This window comes from Channa argus, chromosome 18 (genome assembly GCF_033026475.1).
Source record: "Channa argus isolate prfri chromosome 18, Channa argus male v1.0, whole genome shotgun sequence".
In the NCBI taxonomy this organism is placed as follows: domain Eukaryota; kingdom Metazoa; phylum Chordata; class Actinopteri; order Anabantiformes; family Channidae; genus Channa; species Channa argus.
In genome coordinates, this window is record NC_090214.1 from 21,061,543 (window position 1) to 21,080,139 (window position 18,597).

Genomic DNA, 18,597 nt, shown 5'->3' on the forward strand with positions numbered 1-18,597 from the left:
CCTCATTGGCCATCAAACCTTCATCTGCCGGCTCCCCACAAACTGTACTGATTTACGTGGTTGGGCAGTTCTTGAATATAAGATTCAAGAATTGAGATATAAGATTCAAAGAACTTTACTGTTCCGTAGGGAAATTGCGTTGCCTTGTTACAGCTGCTCTCCACAAGAAAAGTAGAAAAGAAAGGAAAAGTAAGGAAAAGCACCTCAACCAAACCAAGGAGAAATCACATGAACAAAGACAAACTACTGAAGTACAACTAAACACAAATTAAGATAGATGACGTAACTTATTAATTGACTTAAAATAAAATAAAGTAAATAATAGATTGTCAATTTAGACCCGTCAGTCCCCCTCCTTTGAGCCAGCACGCAGTGGAGTGGGTGGGAGGGATTGTCCAGGATTGAGATGACTTTGGACAACATGCAGAGGTTCTAGCTCCCCCCTAGAACAGAACAAGCCTTCCTCATTAGTTTGTCCAGTCTGTTACTACCTGCCACCTTCATATTGCTGCCCCAGCAAACCACAGCATAGAAGATGGAGCTGGTAACCAGGCTCATAACCTTAGTCTCCTTAGAAAATACAGCCTGCTCTGTGTTTTCCTGTAGATTGATGCTGCATTAACTGACCAGTTCAGTTTATTGTCCAGGTGAACACCCAGGAATTTGTACTCCAAAACCATCTCCACCCCCTCTCCCACATAGAGAGAGGATTGAGCGGAGTCCCAGACTTCCTGAAGTCCACTACCAGTTCCTTGGTTCTGCTGATGTTGAGCTGCAGATGATTGTGCTCACACCAGTTAACAAAACTGTCCACCACTAATAGATACTCTGTGATATCTTCACCCTGGATACATCCTACAACAGCAGAGTCATCAGAAAACTTCTGAAGGTGGCAGGACTTAATCCATGGCCCAGAAACATCCCTGCATTGCATTTATGGCCACCTCAAACCACCTTCCTACTGCTTTGGTGGTGGGAGACTGCCTTTGAACCAGGGGCTTCTGCACAGGCAGGAGGTGGATCAGGATGGGCTCTGACTTGCCCAGGGGGGCAGAATAGATTTAGGCTTCTTGAACATTTGAATACAGGTCCAGTGTCTTCTTCCCCCAGTGTGACAATCCACACACTATGTGATGGTGGGGAGGATCTTGGTGAAGGTTGCATGATTGAAGTCACCGGTGATCATATAGAGGATGTCAGGATGTCGGATCTGGAGTCTGGCTGTGACTGAGTGTATGAAGTCACATGCGCTGTCTGCAGGGCGGAGGGAGCAATATAGATGGGGATCAATATGGCATGTGAGAGCTCTCTGGGCACTTATATAGCGCCTTTCTACCTATTGGCACTCAAAGCGCTTTACACTGCTTCTTATTCACCCATTCACACTCACAATCACATACACATTCATACACCGATGGGGGAGCTGCTATGCAGCTGGCCAACACTCACCGGGAGCAGCTAAGTTGGGGTTCAGTGTCTTGCTCAAGGACACTTTGACATGTGACTGGAAGAGTTGGGGATCGAAACAGCTGTGGGATTGGTGGATGACCGCTCTATGTGCACTTGCTGGCGATCACTCACTGGGAGCAACTAAGTTGACACTTCAACATTTTTTACACTATGATGAAACTAACACTAAGTGTCACATTTCACATTTAGTCATTTAGCAGACGCTTTTATCCAAAGTGACTTACAAGTGAGGTACAAGGCAGCAAAAATCTAAGTCAAGGCGAAAACATCAAAGCAAAGTCCTATCAGAAAAGATGCAAGTGCGAGAAAGAGCAGAAAGGATTTTTTTTTAAAGAGATTTAAGTTTTTTTTAAGAGTTTTAAGTGTCATTTTTGTTTGACAATATAAAATATCACTGTTAATCAAAATTAACTCCAATAGTATTTACTCTAAATGAGTGTTATACTTAATCATAACACAGTGTTTTATTTTTAATTACTACAGAATTTTTAATTTTCTACTTTACTCCATTTAATAAATGTTGCAGATTGGTCACAACAACAACAACAATAACAACACATTCATGTCTAAATAAAAATGTATTAAAAGTATAGAAATTTAAATATTAATCTTTAGAGCTTTGTTTGTAAAAAGATATTCACTGTATGTATACAGTGTGAAATACGTTCCCTTGACTTCTAAAAATCTAATATATCAATGATGTCTTTTATATAATAAATTCATGTCTATATTCTCTACTTTAATGCACCTCTTTATCAGTCTACACAAAAAAGCATGGCTGTTGACTAGCTCATGATTACCTTAAAAATGTATATTAATCTTAATTAGTATATGATTCATTTTGTTAAATTAGTCTCAGTGACAAAACAGTAACACTGCTGTTCTCCCACAGCTCAGTCTTATCAAATTTGATGGTGTAAGACCAGGAAGACTACTGCATTAATGATAAGTGTTCTGCACTTATATAGCGCTTTTCTACCTATTGGCACTCAAAGCGCTTTACACTGCTTCTTATTCACCCATTCACACTGACAATCACACACACACTTATACACTGATGGGGGAGCTGCTATGCAGCTGGCCAACACTCACCAGGAGCAACTAAGTTGGGGTTCGGTGTCTTGCTCAAGGACACTTCAATATGTGACTGGAGGAGCCGGGGATTGAACCAACAACTGTGAGATTGATGGACAACCACTCTACCTTCCTGCACCACAGTCGCCCACAAGAAAAATTATATCTTATTCATCCCCTTCTTATTCTTCTTATTAATTTGGTTTCTCATAGCACAGTGTGGGTTTGTGTCTGCATAGAGCTCAGCCTCAACACCATGTATCTCACTCATGGAGCCTGTTTAACATTATTGTTTTATGCACCACCCTTTTCAGAAACTGTAGAAAACAACACTTTGTTATGTTACTTAATCTGGGTCTGGGACAACCATGCTGAGAAAAATTGCTCACTTGCCACCACACTAACAAAAAATTAAGACAACTCTGACTTGTTTTCACCACTTTAGCATTACAACTTCTAATAATTAAGCCATTAATCATTGTGACTTGATAGAATTGCGCTGGCAAACAAGGATAATGTTAGCCATTTGTAACTCGTGACTAAAAGGTTGCTGCTTATATACCATTCATGGTAGCAAACTCCCAACACAGTCTTTTCTATTTCTTTTTGGGACATCTCAAATACAACACAATCACAACACAATCACACAGTCACCAAATGTATGTCACACCTTTCAGCTAGTCACTGACTATGCCCTGTTAGCCCTTTGACTCAGTGACTCAGTGGTAGAGCCTTGGGTTGGGATGCAGAAGACAGTAGGCTTGAATCCCACCGCACCAGGTGTGGCCCCACCCAGTCACTGAGCCTGGATAAGCTGGGAGGTTATCCAGGCTCCCAGCTCCGATGTAAAAACTCATGTTAAATCAACCTGTGCGACATGTGTCGCTGTGGCGACACCTGAAGAGACAAGCTGAAAGCCATTGATCTGTTGTTGTACTACTACATGTCATTTAAACTGAACTTTGTTTTTTATCAATTTTATAATTATTGAAACCAGACCAATTGTAAGTGCCTTGTTATTTCATTTGTATTAGCTGAATTTGTTCATTTTTCTCAGTGATAGTTAGTTATTAGAATTTGCCATGACATTTAAAAAAAGTCTGCACATTTCATGTAGATTTATTATTAAGTTATAGTCTCCACTGATATTAATAAAGAAAAAAGGTTGACAAAAATGAGGTTTTGTGATTTTTTTATGACAATTGTTTCCACCATGAAATTCACTTGCATTCACTTCACGCAATCCTGTCACCAACTCTTTCATATAACAACTATTCATTGAAATTGGTTGACAAACGTTAACATAATCATGTTTTTATCATGTATTTATAAACAAGCCAGTCATGCCCGTTCCAATATGGCGGTGACGTTGATATACCGAAGCAGCGTGCTGAGGTGTCCAATGCAACGTTTACGTATATAGTCCATACGTTCAGCGCATTACAACGCCTATGTTTAAATGTCTTTGGGCTGGATCATCCCACGCCGCAAAAAAAGTTTAAACAGCTGACCCCGCCTTCCCGCGGGCTGCAGCGAGAATCCTATGAAAACAACGGCTCAACATGACGTCACCGGCTCTGCCCTTCGAACTAATAGCCGCGTATCCAATCAAATGTAACTCTACGTATCAGGCGTACAACACCAAATACGTGCGAGGTAGCATGGTACGTGCAGTGTAGCTAGGGTCTTGTTTTCCTTTAGTCTCTCCTGCACATGTGTTTTACTTCGTGTTTAAAAGACTTTTGGCCTTGGACTATGTGAAACAGCCTCTCTGTGGTGTGTGGTAAGGGTAACTCCAATCGAAATATGTGATATGCAGTACTAGTTGTTTACGCTTTGGGAGTAAGCTAAAAGCTACTTTTAGCCTTTTAAGCTCTTCTGGAAACGTTAACTTACGACTCGCTGTTAACATTACCAAATGCGGCTAGTGCGATAAGGTTAAGAAGGTAAACTGCTAGGCTGGGTAGCAGCTGTCCTTGCTGTTTAGTTATTTTCCAACTACGTTTGATGCTGATCACTTTTAAACCAGGAAAGGTTTTGCTGGACCATGTGACCTTCCTCGACAATAACTACAACTGGCCAGAGGACTGAAATGACCCGGTACCTCAGCTACGTAGGAACAGTAACGTTAGCGAACAGGATCCTTACTAAGTGCTTGTAATTCGACATTTCAGTTCATGCTCGTGTGCTCGGTTGTAAGGATGACTCGCTGCTCATTAGGGAACTTGGTAAGCTTTGGGGGTCGCGCTATCACCCTCCTATGTGGAAAATCACCCCACCCCCTCTACACCTCAGTTTGCAACAGTTCATCCCAGGCAAAAGCAGGATTCAAACCGGAAAGGGTGGCAGTGGTTACAAAGACTACCCGATATGAGTTTGAACAGCAGCGTTATCGCTATGCAGGGCTCTCTGAAGAGGATCTTAAACAACTGGTAAAGTTTTATTTTGAAGACTAATTGTGATGCCCCTACAAAACAAACTTTGAAATCTTTATTTACCTGTCTATGGATCTTCTGACTTTTGCTTTGTCCCTGTTTTTGCAGCTTGCTATGAAGGGCTCCAGCTACAGCGGCCTACTGGAAAGACATCACATCCACAATAACAATGTGGAACATATTGTGAAAAGCCTGCAGTAAGATGCTCACAGACTGAGATGGGTTTGTTGTTTTTTTTGCAACTGAGACACTTGTTTGTCATATGACTAATTCAATCTTTGCAGGAGAGAAGGCATTGATGTACGAGTGGTGAAGCGAGGTGAATATAATGAAGAAATAGTGCGATGGGCAGATGCCATTATCTCAGCAGGAGGTAAAATTTCCCTTTGTTTCATAATTTGATTTTTCAGTTTTTCAAATCCTAAACTGACTCTGACTTTGAATAATTAAGAATAGACACACTGTTTAAGTCCTAGGAAAGTCAGAATAAGTAAATTTACTGAATTAAAGAAACTTCTCTGCACACAACCTTTTGTGTCCAGGCACAACATATTCAGCTGAAGGGGGGGAAAGACACATGACCAAAAGCTTATGACATATGTAAAGTTTGCTAACCAAAGTTTGTTTTGTTAGGTGATGGGACAATGCTCCTGGTTGCTAGTAAGGTTTTAAGCAAGGACAAACCTGTTGTTGGAGTTAACACTGACCCTGAAAGGTAAACACTCAACTGAACCCTGGATTAAACGCTAAAGCATCTCTTCAGAGCTTAAGTTACTTATCAGAATATGATTAATAATATAAAATGGAGTATAATGATCCATTTAATTATAATGATACGTTGAACTGCATTGTACAATTCACAAGCTCCCCAGCAGTATGTAAAGTGATTCAAATTATACAATTATTACAAATGATTGAAATGGCATATAAACTTGTTAAAATCATTGCCAGCTGCAACATTAAAGTGATGAGCATATGCTTCATGGATAATGCATCAATCATTATAATCCAGTATTTACTCTGGGGAAATGAGACACACTGCATAAAAAGTACATTTACTTTCGTTACTGCAAGTATTTTCTTTGCTAATACATTTGTAACTATTATTTGTAACAGAGTGATTTTACGCTGTGATATCTGTGCTATTAAAGAGTCATCGTATACTCAGCTATGTCCTTTTCATTTTGCTCTTGTCGTCTGAAGGTCAGAGGGTCATCTCTGCCTGCCTGTACGGTACACTCGTGCTTTCCCAGAGGCACTCGGGAAACTCTGTCGTGGAGAGTTTAGGTACGTGTTTTGATCTGAGAGCTTTCTTGCCTCCCTCTGATGAACATGTTGTGTGATCTCTCCAGTATCCCTAAAAGTACTCACTTGTTTACTTGTAAATTGGTTAACGCGTAAGGGTGCTGCCCCACCCTTAGCTTAGAGGCCAGGAAAAGTGTAAAGCTGTTTTGTCTGGACAGTCACATGGTGTCTAAAACCCTACTGCTATGTAGGTTAGCCTAAATCCAGTTAGTGTGTCCTGTAACGTGACCCAACTGCTATTGGAGGTCATTGTATATGAGGTTTACACTATACCTGTTGCTCAGGGTGGTTCTAATGAAGTGTACTTCACATGGTGGTGTAGGTGTTGCCAGCATTATTAGGGACTCAAAAGTCATTAACACTCAGCTTCTTACCTGCAATTTGTTAATTGTTCTGGAGGTTTTTTGCCTCCAGTTGTCTGAAGTGTTATGGTGTTTTTAGATAGCCTAACATTTTACATTATCAGTGAGCATCTTACCAAAGAATGACAAATAGATTAAAGATGTAGAGGAAAAATGCCTTGCTATGGCAGCCTAACGTTGCATCAGACCTTGCCTCCTCACCTCATGTGTGCCGTGTTTAGGTGGCTTTGGCGTCAGAGGATCCGTCTGCATTTAGAGGGAACAGGAATTAACCCCACACCCTTGGACCTGCATGAACAGCAGCTGAGCCTGGAGCAGCACAGCCAAGCCCATCGCATCACTACCATGGATAGCCAGTGGAGTATGTCTCCACCGTCCAACATGTGTTCTTGTCTGCCCTCCTATGTGACTGAATCACTGATGCTTTTGCACTAGTACAATTATGTGTGTTTGGATAGATGAAGAATTGGATTGTTTCATGTCCGGAAGTTTATATTTGTGTTCTCTAGTTGTTGTTCTACTAATTCATTGAGATTTCTCAGGGACAGGAACTCTACATGAACACTCAAAGCCCAGTCTCCTTCCTGTCAGAAGCCTAAATGAAATCTTCATCGGAGAGTCTCTGTCTTCCAGGTACTTAAGTTATTTAAACCGATGCATTTAACTCTATCTAAGCCTGTTTACCTACAATATTGCTTAAAAGTTTGTAAAACCTTTAGAATTGTCTCTGCTTCTACAGAAATATGATCTAAAACATGATCATTGTGGAAAACGATCGAATATTTGATCAAATATTCGATAAATTTCCATATGCAATCATTAGGATTTTTTTCGTGACCACATTATAACATCTCTTGTCCTTTTACCTTCTCCTAGTGTCCTAGTTCTTTTTTTACTTTTTGTTAAGCTTTTTTTTTTAAAAACATATTAATACTTTGCATTGCAGCATAAGAAACTGACAGTTTGATCGTCACCACATATAACTTCTCATTCCAGCCAAAGAGTTCAACTTTGGGCTCGTGTCCTTTGAACATTCTTCCAACAGCCTTCTGGTTTGTCCACATGTAGACAGGAAACAATGTTCTCTCCAATGTACATCACCACTGTTCATCTTTATCCCAGTGGTGGACTCATTAGCATTGATATTAGCCTTTACTTTCTTACATGTTACTCTGGGGTTCCTCGTCACATCTAAGCCCCTTTCAGACATGCACTGGAAATCACACATTTTCCAGAATTTCTCTGGGGCTGGGTGTATGTGTGAACGCAAATGCCCAAGTCTGTTGGCCCTGACATTACTCGGATTCTAGCCTACCACCTCCCTAGTGCAAAGTCCGGATATAGCACAGCATGAGATGCTCTTGTATACGACCAGATTACAAAGCAAAACAGTGTCACTTCTGCAGCTTTGTTTTTGCGTCATGTTCTGCCCCGTTTCCCAATTACACGAGTATTTCTTCACTAGTGAGAATGCATCTCACACGGACTATCTCCCAATGTTGGCTACATGTCTGAGAGGGAAACTCCAGACAATCTCAGGACCTGATCTTCCTGACATTCTCTATAGTTCATGTCTGAAACAGGCTTTAGGCTCATCCACACTTTAATCTTGGTGTGAACTTTGTTGGTCTGTACACAGTTTGCCTGATAGTTGACTAGTCCAAATTCTTTAGAAATTCTTTTGAGTCTTTCAGCCTTCTATGGAGGTCTTCAGAAATCTTCTTTTTTGAAGGCATGACTTACTTCTGCAAATTTATAGAACTGATATTGAAAATAACTATATATATTTTTTATGTTTGGGTTTGGTTCTCTCTTCTTTATATAGATTTAGGATTTAAGTGAAAATCTAATCATGTTTTAGTTAATATTTAAGCATAGAGAAGTTTAAAAGGTTTAAAAACTTTCAAGCATGTCTATGTCTGTGTTAGGGATGTCCCGATACTACTTTTTCTTAAACTGAATACAAGTAGTTCGTAATTTGAGACCTTGCCAATACTAAGTGACGAGCACTAAACTTCAAAGCATAGAGTTTGTCGTTGTCACTTTTTGTAAAACACCTTCAAATCACATTGTTCCACCTTCGCTAATCTGCTCAACCATTGTGGGGTTGACACAATATCAGAAGTGTGAGCACTGTGTCATTATCGGGACATCTCTAGGTACATATTTTGTAACCCTCATTAATCCGTAGCTGCTTTATCACCCACCCTGCTCACCTCTCCAGCACTCATCAGATGAATTTCTGTCCACCACAGGGTGAAGTTAAAATCCTTCAAACACCATGTTAACCTCTTGCTCCATAGGGCTTCCTACTATGAGATCTCTGTGGATGATGGGCCATGGGAAAAGCAGAAGAGTTCAGGACTCAGCATTTGTACAGGAACAGGATCCAAAGCCTGGTAAGTATAATGACCTTTTTAATTTTACTTGAGGTTGGAATGTGGTTAACATCAGAACCTGAGAGACAGCACTGTAGCTAATCTAACAGAGTCCCAGGCAACTGTGCATACAGACTAGATTTGCACAGAATTATGGTTTTAGTTTTACATATATGAGTGGTATGAAATGTCCCCCCACCTTCTTTGTATTAAAATATCTCAAGTCATCTGAGGGAGGATTTCAGTTCAGATGATATGTAATAACTTTTTATAGGAAATTGTGTAGACTTTGTAGCTCACACATTCATTAATTTATGGACTCTCCAAACTAAAAACATAGGAGTCTAGCTGAAAGCATTGATTTAAATAGTGCTTAGTTATCAGACCTCAATCATAAATCAATCACTGGTAAACTAAAGCCATGAAAGTAAAATGTCAATGACACAATCACAAACTCTACAGGATATTGACTTTGTATCTTAACTAGGATAAAACACTGAGTTAGCAACCATATTTTTATTTGAGTTTATCATTGTCTTCAAACTTAATCATCACAGTACTTTGTATTTAGACATCCCATGTTATTCCAACCTGGTGGTGTCTTTTTTGGTGTCCACAGGTCATATAACATCAACAAACTTGCTGAACAAGCTGTGGAGGAGGTTTTAAAAATTGGTATGTATGTATGGAGGTTTTGATGCTATAAGCCCCATGAAATATATCTAAAAATACAAATGTTTTTTTGGTTTTTTTATGTTTCCCCAGGAAAATCCCTTACAGGTCTCCATATACCACTTAATCGTGAATTTATTGAAAAGGGTGAGTTGATTAATGCTGTGTTAATGCTCGACTTCCATTTTTGTTTCTCGCCACTGTTTAATGTCATTATGGCTTGTGTGTGTTCAGTCACTGATCAGTACAACGAGTCTCTAGTGTTCAGTCCAGAGGACGGACGCTTGTTCTACAGTGTCAGGGAGCCCATCGTCAACAGAGTGTTCTCCAACAGTCGGCAGAGAGGCTTCGCCAGCAAGTCAGTTAACATTCCTCCATCTCCCAACACACTGTACTGAAAAGATGTTGAATTTTTTATTCTATTTTTTCTCTTTCTGCTTTTCAGAGTATGTGTCCGCTCGAGATGTTGGGACGCTTGCATGGTAGTTGACGGTGGAACTTCATTTGAGTTTAACGATGGTGCCATTGCCACAATCAGAATTAGTGAGGAAGACCAGCTCCGGACAGTGGTCCTAGAAACCTCATGAAACCAGAGCGCAGGACAACTATGGTCAAAGACCTCCAACAAGTGTTGCATATTTTTATACCTTACTACGTATTACTTTTTATTATGAAATGTCTTCCAACTTCCTAATCAGTTATTTTAGAATCAAGTTGTTTTTCCTCTAGGTTTTTGTCTCCAACCCATTGCCACAAGTCCTGACAAGACCTAATGAACCTGGCTGAAATCCATTTTATACTTGATTCTGTTTTTGTTTTGTTTTTATTAAATGAGCCTTTATTTGTTCTGTGTAATTTTATTGGGAGGAACACCCTGATTACACTCCCAGCAGGAAGCAGTTGTGGGTTAAAAGCCCTGCTCAGGGGCACAGTGGCTTTTTTTTTACCTGTCCCTCTCCGGATAATGCTGCTGGTCTTTGGGCTAATCTGACAGCCTTTCCTCAAACTTTAACCTATTATTAACTGGAGCGATGAATGAGAAGGTATAAGGAGGGCGGATGCTAATAGAAAGCACATTGAGTGTTAGGTTTGCCTCTCATTCACAAGGCTTCTTCGGTGCTCAGATCAAAAGATGTGTTCTTGCATTTGTCTAACTGCTGATTAAGGACTTTGTTGTCTAAATATTTTTTTGGAATATAGTGCATTCTGTTTGTGCACTAGCTCTTTGCTTTAGGTCAGAGTCCTGTACCTCTTTCAAGACATGAACATTAAGTTTGGTAGTGCTCTTCAAGAAAGTGTTTCTGGGGTGAACATGCTTAATATCTCCACAACACATACATTTTATCTGATGTACACTTGTTTTTACACAGCAAAGCCACTTTGCACCAAATGCATGACCAATGCTGTTCAGTGATTCAGAAAATTTAAAGATGATCCAGTTTGAAGAATAAATGTATAAAATACCTAAATCTCTTGTAATTGATTCCCTTTGAATCATTCCGAGCTTGACTTACTCTGGGCTCATCATTATGTTGCAGTTAAAAATAAGATCCAATTCAGACATGAGCTGACATTCTCCTTCAGTATGTTATCTAGTAGAGAGCAGAAATAATTTTTTGCAGCCATCACACAGTAAAGCATGGCCACACCACCACTGTAGGTATAGTGTGTGGTTCGCACCACATGTAGAGGGACCCACGTCTTCTAAACAGTTCAATTTTACCCATGAATTTGAATATTCTAGATGAGGTTTGAGGCTCAAGATGAGTATGGAAGAATTCAGATGAGCCTGGGTTTGGATTAGCACCAAATTTGCACTTCACCATTCCCATTTCTACCCAGTGTCTTTTAGTGTTATGAAAGCTGACCTTTGAGGTAGAAGAGATGGTGCAGCTCCTTGACCTTGACTCAAATATTCCAAGTCTTAACCATTTGTGAAGAGTGTCCTTCACTGCTGATCTAGAGTCCCAGAACCTTAGAAATTGCTCTAAGCAGACAGAGAATTCAGCTAGGTTGATTTTTTTTCCTGGAAGATCTGATACAGTGTGGGAGTAAAGAACATTTGTCAAGCTTTTTTTCAGCCAGAGACAGTTATCAGTGGTTTACTTAAGACTTACAAGGTAAGCAAAGAGTAAACATATAAGTTAAAACATGTGTTTCATTAGAGTTAAGTCTGTACAATATTTCTAAATCAGTCTAATGTAAAGTATCAAGCATACAGTACATCACTGACATAATGAGATCTCCATAAAACCAGCTGCTGGATCAAAACAAAATGATTACATGGTCAGTAAGATTTACACACTTCAGCTTAGTTATCACAGCATCACACCTTTAACAATGTGGTTCATCAGGACAATTTAAGCTACAATGCCATCATTTCTATTAAAATGTCTGATTAAAATCTGCTGTTCTTTCTTTGAATCTGAAAATAGCACCTCTACAATCATTATACTGTCAAATACGTCCTGTATCTGATGGCATTTCAACTCAGACCATATTTCCCTTAACACGTTTTATAACATAGAACTGATTCAAAATTCCATGGTAAGTTACTGTGAATACATATCAAGAACTGGATTCAACATCCAAAAAAGACTTTCCTGAATAAAAACATTTCTCTAAAAGCTTGTTCAGGACTGAAGACACAGTACCAGACAGGACATTTAAACACTAATGGTAACTTCTGTAACGGAAACATTCAAACGTGGCCGGCTACTATACAAACGGCTCGACACAGTGGGTGTGTTGTAATGCTGCAAACACACACTCACAGAGGCATAGTGGTTACACATTGAACCTTAGTCTACACTTCCTGTTCCACATGATGTGCTCAACAGGGCATCCAATGAGCTGGCAAGCAGGCGTGGGCCGGGCGATGCTGGAGAAAGGCCTGGAGTTGATGCAGACATTAGGCATCTCCTTCTTCAGAGATTTGAGGTGACTGTCATTCACAAGGCCAAACACGTCCAGTAGGCACAGCAAGGGAAATGTTTTAGCCAGGTCACTGTGGAGGTGTGACACCAGTTAGGTTTGGGTATCAACTTAGTAACTCAAAGCAAAAGGAGCAGGGGGAACTTACGTGAGAGCAGCGAGGTGAATGTGATAGCAGCGACTTAGAGAGAGATGCATCAGATGCTGAAGTTGTGCGAGAACAGGGAAGCTGTCAGCCATCAGCAGAGTGCTGTCACTGTAACAGAGCACCCAGGGTGACATTGCTATAACAGACAATATTTACCTAGTGATTTTTGCCCAATGGGGGCAGAAGAATAATCAGAACAATGCTACCTTTAGACACTCGGGTGCAAAAGTTCCCCCCTCTTTAAATTCTGTTTGTGTGTAAAAACATATTGTTGCACACGGTGGTGGAGTGGTGGTGATGATTTGAGCCTGTTTTGCAGCCACAGGAGCTGATCACCCCCTCAATAGCATGTTCTACAGGCAAATGTAAGGCTCTGTCAGTAAATCTACATCAGCATGATGTGACATAACCACATTGTGGTAGAGGAATGTTGTACGATGGCTGATGAATTTTAATTTTTGTTAAAAAAAAAAAAAAAAAAAAGTTCATCTGAGCTTGTATTTGCCTAAACAAAAACCCACTATGATCAGATTATTTGTATTGTACACACAGATTTGTTTTTCTTTTTTTTTAAATAAATGGAAAAGCATCTAAAACACAGAATGAAGTAACATTTACCTTAGATCAAGAGTTTGAATGTGAGGGCATCTTTCCACCAGTACTTTTACATCTGTCGAAACAAGTACAGGACAGTTAGGTCACAGCAACAGTATAATGGTACTGACATTCTAAAGGTTAACATGCTGCTTTTACAGGGGCTGCAGTAACTATACATTATTCTGTGTCCATTATTCTGTGATGGGAGACCATCACCCCTAAGTGGGACTGTCTCGTTGGAAAGATACAAGTTCAGGGTTTCCACTTATTCTTAATTATTGCTGAGTGGTATTTTTATGAACTTTGTCATTAAGCTTGATGCATAATTTTAAATTTAAGACAGGGCAGTGGGAACTGTTCTGGTCTCACAGTCAATAACAATAACAGCATCCTAAGTGTCCATATACACACGCGGTCAACACTACATAAATACTAACAGAATAATTTAGCAATTTAAAGATTAAGACTACCGATTCTCTATATTTCTGTTATTGCTGCTTTAGGGTGTCTGCTCACCCTAAAATAACTTTAAACCTAGTTCTAGATTTTGAGACTTTAGCGATTAGACAGATTAGATTAGTATCTGGGTGGTATTTCCTTTTAAGTAGTGATGGGTTCTGTTAGTCTTTTTGGATTCTGTCCCGAGATGGTAAAACACTTGGATTCACTTAAGCTCCTGCACCAAACAAACCACCTATGGAATCTTTTAATAGCTGTATAGTACTATTTGCTCTCTCTGTGCTGTTGGCATCAATTAAGAAGAAAAGACTAATAATGTATACAAACATGACTTAATGCTATGCATTTGAAGGCAAACACTGTGTGGAGCACCTTAAACATTAGGATGTATAAAGGGCCAACAAGAACTTGACCTATTGATTGACAAGTGCTCAGCCTCAGCATACCATTAGTGTAACAGTGTCCATATTTACCGTGGTAAATGTTTAATTAATTATTGGTGTAAACATTAGAAGGCAATTCATTTTTAAACTTCTATTTTATCTTTTGTTACAAGACAGTTTAAATTGTATACTACTGCACAGAGTAAATTAAACAAGCCAAACATATGCAATATATTCAATAAAAATTAACAAATAGATTTGCTATTACAATACTGGACCAATTCTTGCTTCAAGACATTAGAGCTGGAATTAAATTTAGACATTATGAAATGTTTTGATATCAATACTTGTTACTTACCATCTAGTGTGAGGGTCTCTCTGTAACCACTGAGGTTGAGGTGAGTAACACAGGAACTCAGATTATTGACAACACTCTTCACATGATCATTGTTGAATTCGCACCATGATATGTTCAAATGCTCTAATCTGCACAAGGAAAAAAAAAAAAAAAAACTGTAAGTAAAGGACTGTGATGAGCGATAGTGTTGCCAGATGAAGATGTCTGAGCAACTAACCTAGAGCAGGACTTTAGCAGGTCAGCCAGAGCAGGAGCAGAGAAGCCAGAGCAGCCACACAAGTTAAGCTGCTGCATGTTTGGGTTCATGGCCAGAGAACTAAGAGTCGAATAGGGAGAACAAATCAACCAATATCACCAAAACCAATTCTTTTCACACACAAGTACCTAGGCACACCAAGCCACAGGTCATGAGTATCAACACTAAACTGAAAGCACAATTTAGCACATTTATACAATGTTTGCAGTAATCAGAATACATCAGTAAAGACTGAAATGGGATGGAGCGACTTGTGTCTGATGAGGATGAGCACGAAAGGTTTGCTTATTCATCAGGGCCAGTGCTGAAAACTTACCTGATGATTTTATCAGAGAGGCGCAGCCCCTCCACACTCAAATACTCCAACAGCCTACAGCAACCGATGATGCTCTCCAGATCTGAGGTTAGGATGATGGAACTGGATAGGTCCATCTGAACTATCTGCAGAGGGCTGGAAAAAGGAGAAGGTTTTTTTTTTTTAAGTGTTTAATTCTTCAGGCATTTTGGGGAAAAAAACAAACAAACAAAAAAAACACATGCAGCTCCCACATTGAGGAAATGTAATGTTAATGTTTATACAGCACATTTAAAGTGGGTAGTAAGTCCACAACAGAATGTGACACAAAACATTTAAGAAAACATTGTGAAATTTTCTCTTATGTTATTGTGTTTAACAAAATGTGGTTGCATTGTGCAAAGCTAAAAAAATTTTTTTTTAAAAAGTTTGCATTTTGAAAAGTGGCATAACGAGGTTTGTGATGCATGTTAAATGTGTTGGGACATATTTAGTGCCGTCTTTAACAGGAGCGGCTTTGTCTTTTTAAGAAAGAAACTTAACGCTTGAGTTTTACAAACCAGAATTAATAGTCAAACAAAGCACCTCTACCTGCTGTACTTACCCTGTACCTGTGAAGTGAAGCTCTTCCACAAAAGAGTGAGGGCAACGCAATCTGCGGACCCCAGTTTTCAGCACCTGCTGCAGAGCTGGACCCACGTGGGTCAACCCTTCCAGATCCACACTGTGCCACAAAGACTCATCAAACCTGGGTCACAGACAGGGAGTTGACAGTCAGACTCTATAGCCCCTTTCATGTTACAGTGGTTTTAATGAATCTAATGGAACATGTGAAGTGTCATTTCTGAATGACAACCCAGGTCATTTTTACGTAAATGTTCCAACGGCAATCTTACTAGGTCAGACGTAATAAAAATGTTTGGGTCAGTTTCAATGCAGGACAAGTCTAAACAGCATGACAAACGGACCCAGGCACACACACTAATCAATGACACTACATACTAATGTATTGGTGCATACAATAATTTGAATGAATTCACTGTAGCTGCAGCTCTGTCTGCTGTTATTTAAATACAGACTTGATGTAAAACTACTAATTATATTGTTGATGCACAACGTGTTCTGACATAAATGGTTCAAATATTCAATAACTATCCTTTTACAGTTTGTTTAATAGAAGCCTTGCTCAACTGAAACACACAGCTTCGTTCATGATAATGAAGTTTAGGGTTTGAATATTCACTGGTTTTGCAACACCACACTCATCCGTTTTATTCTTGTGGCTCTTTTTGTGGACTTGAAGCTGTTAGGAACATTTACATAAAAGTGACAAATGTCTCAAAGACACAGAGATAAAAGGCATGTAGGCAGTAAACTCACAGACTAAACGCTGCTCTGTTACTGTAAAGGGTTTCTTTTTGGTTAAGTATGACGTTGCATCTGAAATCCTTTGAGCCTTTAGTTCTGCAGGATACTGATAGGAGGGAGAACTGTTACACTGTGTTGTGTATCAAGATCAAGTAGATGAACCTGATCTTTGTCAGGACTAATGTAATTTAATTTCTTTGCAGGGTTATACTATACAATAGATTAGAGGTTTTAGCTCTACAGTAGTGAGTAAGTCATTATAGGAACTGTAAAATCATCAAGAATGACAGTGACCTGAAGACACTGGAAAATCACCAGTGCAAATCATTGTTAGAACTCACGCTAAGCGGTGCCAGCGCTTGCAAACCTTGGACATCTTGAGAAGATCATGCAGAGGAAAGTAGAAGAGGATCCTGAGAAGTAGTTCATCTGGGAAGTGGTCCCATGAAATAGCTGCTAAGAGAAAAAAGACATTAGAGTTTTATTGTCAATTAAACTGAAACATTTCTGTGCGACTCGGTACCAAATGACCCACAGACCAGTCACTTGGCCCAGTGGTTGGGGGAACACTGCTGTCCAAAATTCCAAAGCATGTGGTGGAACAGTTTTTAAACAAATGTTACCACAAATCCTGTGAATGAACAGAACTTTATTCAGCGGTCTGAAGAAAGCCAGTCGAATTCGGGTTAATTAAGAGCCTTTAAAGGAATATTTAACAGTTGATCTTAGCCACTAACACTACCTGTATGATAAAAGTGGATTCCTACCTGAAGTGGACTCTTTCTTCCTCCTTGATCTCCTGGCGAGGACAAATTGGTTGTCATCGTTCTCTTTGCCCTTGCTGATGAGACACTGGTACTTGTGAGGGGGTGTCCACTGCTGGATAAGCTCGGTTGGGGTGCATTCAGTGTCCAGGCCCTCACTCAGGCAGCCTCTGGACTTGCGCTTGTTGACCCTCTTGGACTGGGACAACATGGAGCCTTGAACACTTAGGCAGGACAGATCCTGCAGAGGCAAACTGAGTGGAAGTCGAAACTGATCAATTACCGATTCACAAATTGCTGATGATAACATGTTGTCCATCCTTTGATAATAAAAGCTCACTCGTTACCCAACTAGCCTCCCCCCCCAAGCGACGAACCTCTTTGCCGCCATATTAATGCAGCTACCAGCGGTGCAACCGCGCAAATTCTTAATGCAAATGAACACGTAAACGCCTCGTCACGTCGATTTCGGGTGATATAAGCGTGTAGAGTAAAACGGACACGTTATTGATTTATTTCGCAGTTAGTTCCCACTTTGTAACAGCAGAAGAGAAGCGCAGGCAGAAGTGAACGAAGGCCTGGCTGAGCTGAAAGCGCGGTATCGATTCTAAATAGCTTTGCTTTCTTGTTAAAGTTCCTCATAAAGACGATTATCCGCGCGCACACAATGACACATACATGCTATCGACTTACACTCTGTTTTGAGAGTTTATATGCAGGTTCTGACTTGTAAATAAGCCAGAAAACATTACCTAACTTGGCGATGTTTATCAATGCTGCTCCCTCATTTACACAGGTCGTCATTGAAAGTTAATACACATAACCACTCAATAAAAACAGTTTAAACACCTTAGTGACTGACCTGTTTTCAGGCATCTCCCCGGTTCCAGATCGGAATGTGTAGCTTCTGTCTGCAGCAGCGGCGTGTTTTCACTGTAACCCTCCAACCGAGGACTCTTTAAACTCAGCGCCAGCGGTGGAGCGCCCTCAATGCACCGCGTCACAAACGTCTTCTTCCGTCCTACCACACCTCTCACTAGCTGTGTGTGGCGTTCCCGTGTGGCTCGTTTTTTTCATCTTCATCACACGTGTGCTAAAAGAAGTGTCTGTACTTTAACATCTAGATTCAGTGTTTATGAGTACGAGTGCTCGTGATTCTACGAAGACAACAATGTAAACAGAAACAAGAATAGAAAAGCATATGAAAACCACACGTTTCTTTTCCACAAGGAAATGTGTGGTTGCTCTCTTAAAGGTACAGTACACTGCGTGATTTTGATGCATCACTAGTCCGCAGCCTAAAGTCACAGACTGCTTTCAGGTGCTCCGCTGAATGAGT

The 18,597-nt window shown here is 40.0% G+C and overlaps 2 protein-coding genes across 6 annotated transcripts; one reads left to right on the forward strand and one right to left on the reverse strand.

The window, feature by feature from the left end:
* Positions 1 to 4,167: 4,167 nt before the first annotated feature.
* nadk2 (NAD kinase 2, mitochondrial) lies at positions 4,168 to 11,165 on the forward strand. Of its 2 annotated transcripts, none has more exons than XM_067483912.1 (12): positions 4,168 to 4,976; positions 5,088 to 5,176; positions 5,264 to 5,352; positions 5,613 to 5,694; positions 6,183 to 6,266; positions 6,868 to 7,007; positions 7,189 to 7,279; positions 8,902 to 9,045; positions 9,644 to 9,699; positions 9,790 to 9,843; positions 9,931 to 10,054; positions 10,142 to 11,165. In XM_067483912.1, exons 1-12 carry the CDS (start codon positions 4,722 to 4,724, stop codon positions 10,281 to 10,283), a joined length of 1,350 nt encoding a protein of 449 aa, XP_067340013.1. In that variant the 5' UTR covers positions 4,168 to 4,721; the 3' UTR covers positions 10,284 to 11,165. The 2 variants fall into 2 exon arrangements, with proteins under 2 accessions (XP_067340013.1, XP_067340014.1); XM_067483913.1 differs by having other exon boundaries at positions 4,169 to 4,976; positions 8,950 to 9,045.
* A 619-nt stretch (positions 11,166 to 11,784) lies between these two features.
* skp2 (S-phase kinase-associated protein 2, E3 ubiquitin protein ligase) lies at positions 11,785 to 18,320 on the reverse strand. 4 transcript variants are annotated; one of them, XM_067483914.1, is made up of 10 exons: positions 18,121 to 18,320; positions 17,262 to 17,512; positions 16,836 to 16,950; positions 15,731 to 15,874; positions 15,148 to 15,282; positions 14,793 to 14,891; positions 14,576 to 14,703; positions 13,397 to 13,448; positions 12,779 to 12,886; positions 11,785 to 12,703 (listed from the first exon to the last, which is right to left on the reverse strand). In XM_067483914.1, the coding sequence occupies exons 1-10, from the start codon at positions 18,132 to 18,134 to the stop codon at positions 12,484 to 12,486; spliced, it is 1,266 nt and encodes a 421-aa protein (XP_067340015.1). In that variant the 5' UTR covers positions 18,135 to 18,320; the 3' UTR covers positions 11,785 to 12,483. The 4 variants fall into 4 exon arrangements, with proteins under 4 accessions (XP_067340015.1, XP_067340016.1, XP_067340018.1 ...); XM_067483915.1 differs by having other exon boundaries at positions 16,836 to 16,947; positions 18,121 to 18,318; XM_067483917.1 differs by lacking the exon at positions 18,121 to 18,320 and having other exon boundaries at positions 16,862 to 16,947; positions 17,262 to 17,462.
* Positions 18,321 to 18,597: the final 277 nt, after the last annotated feature.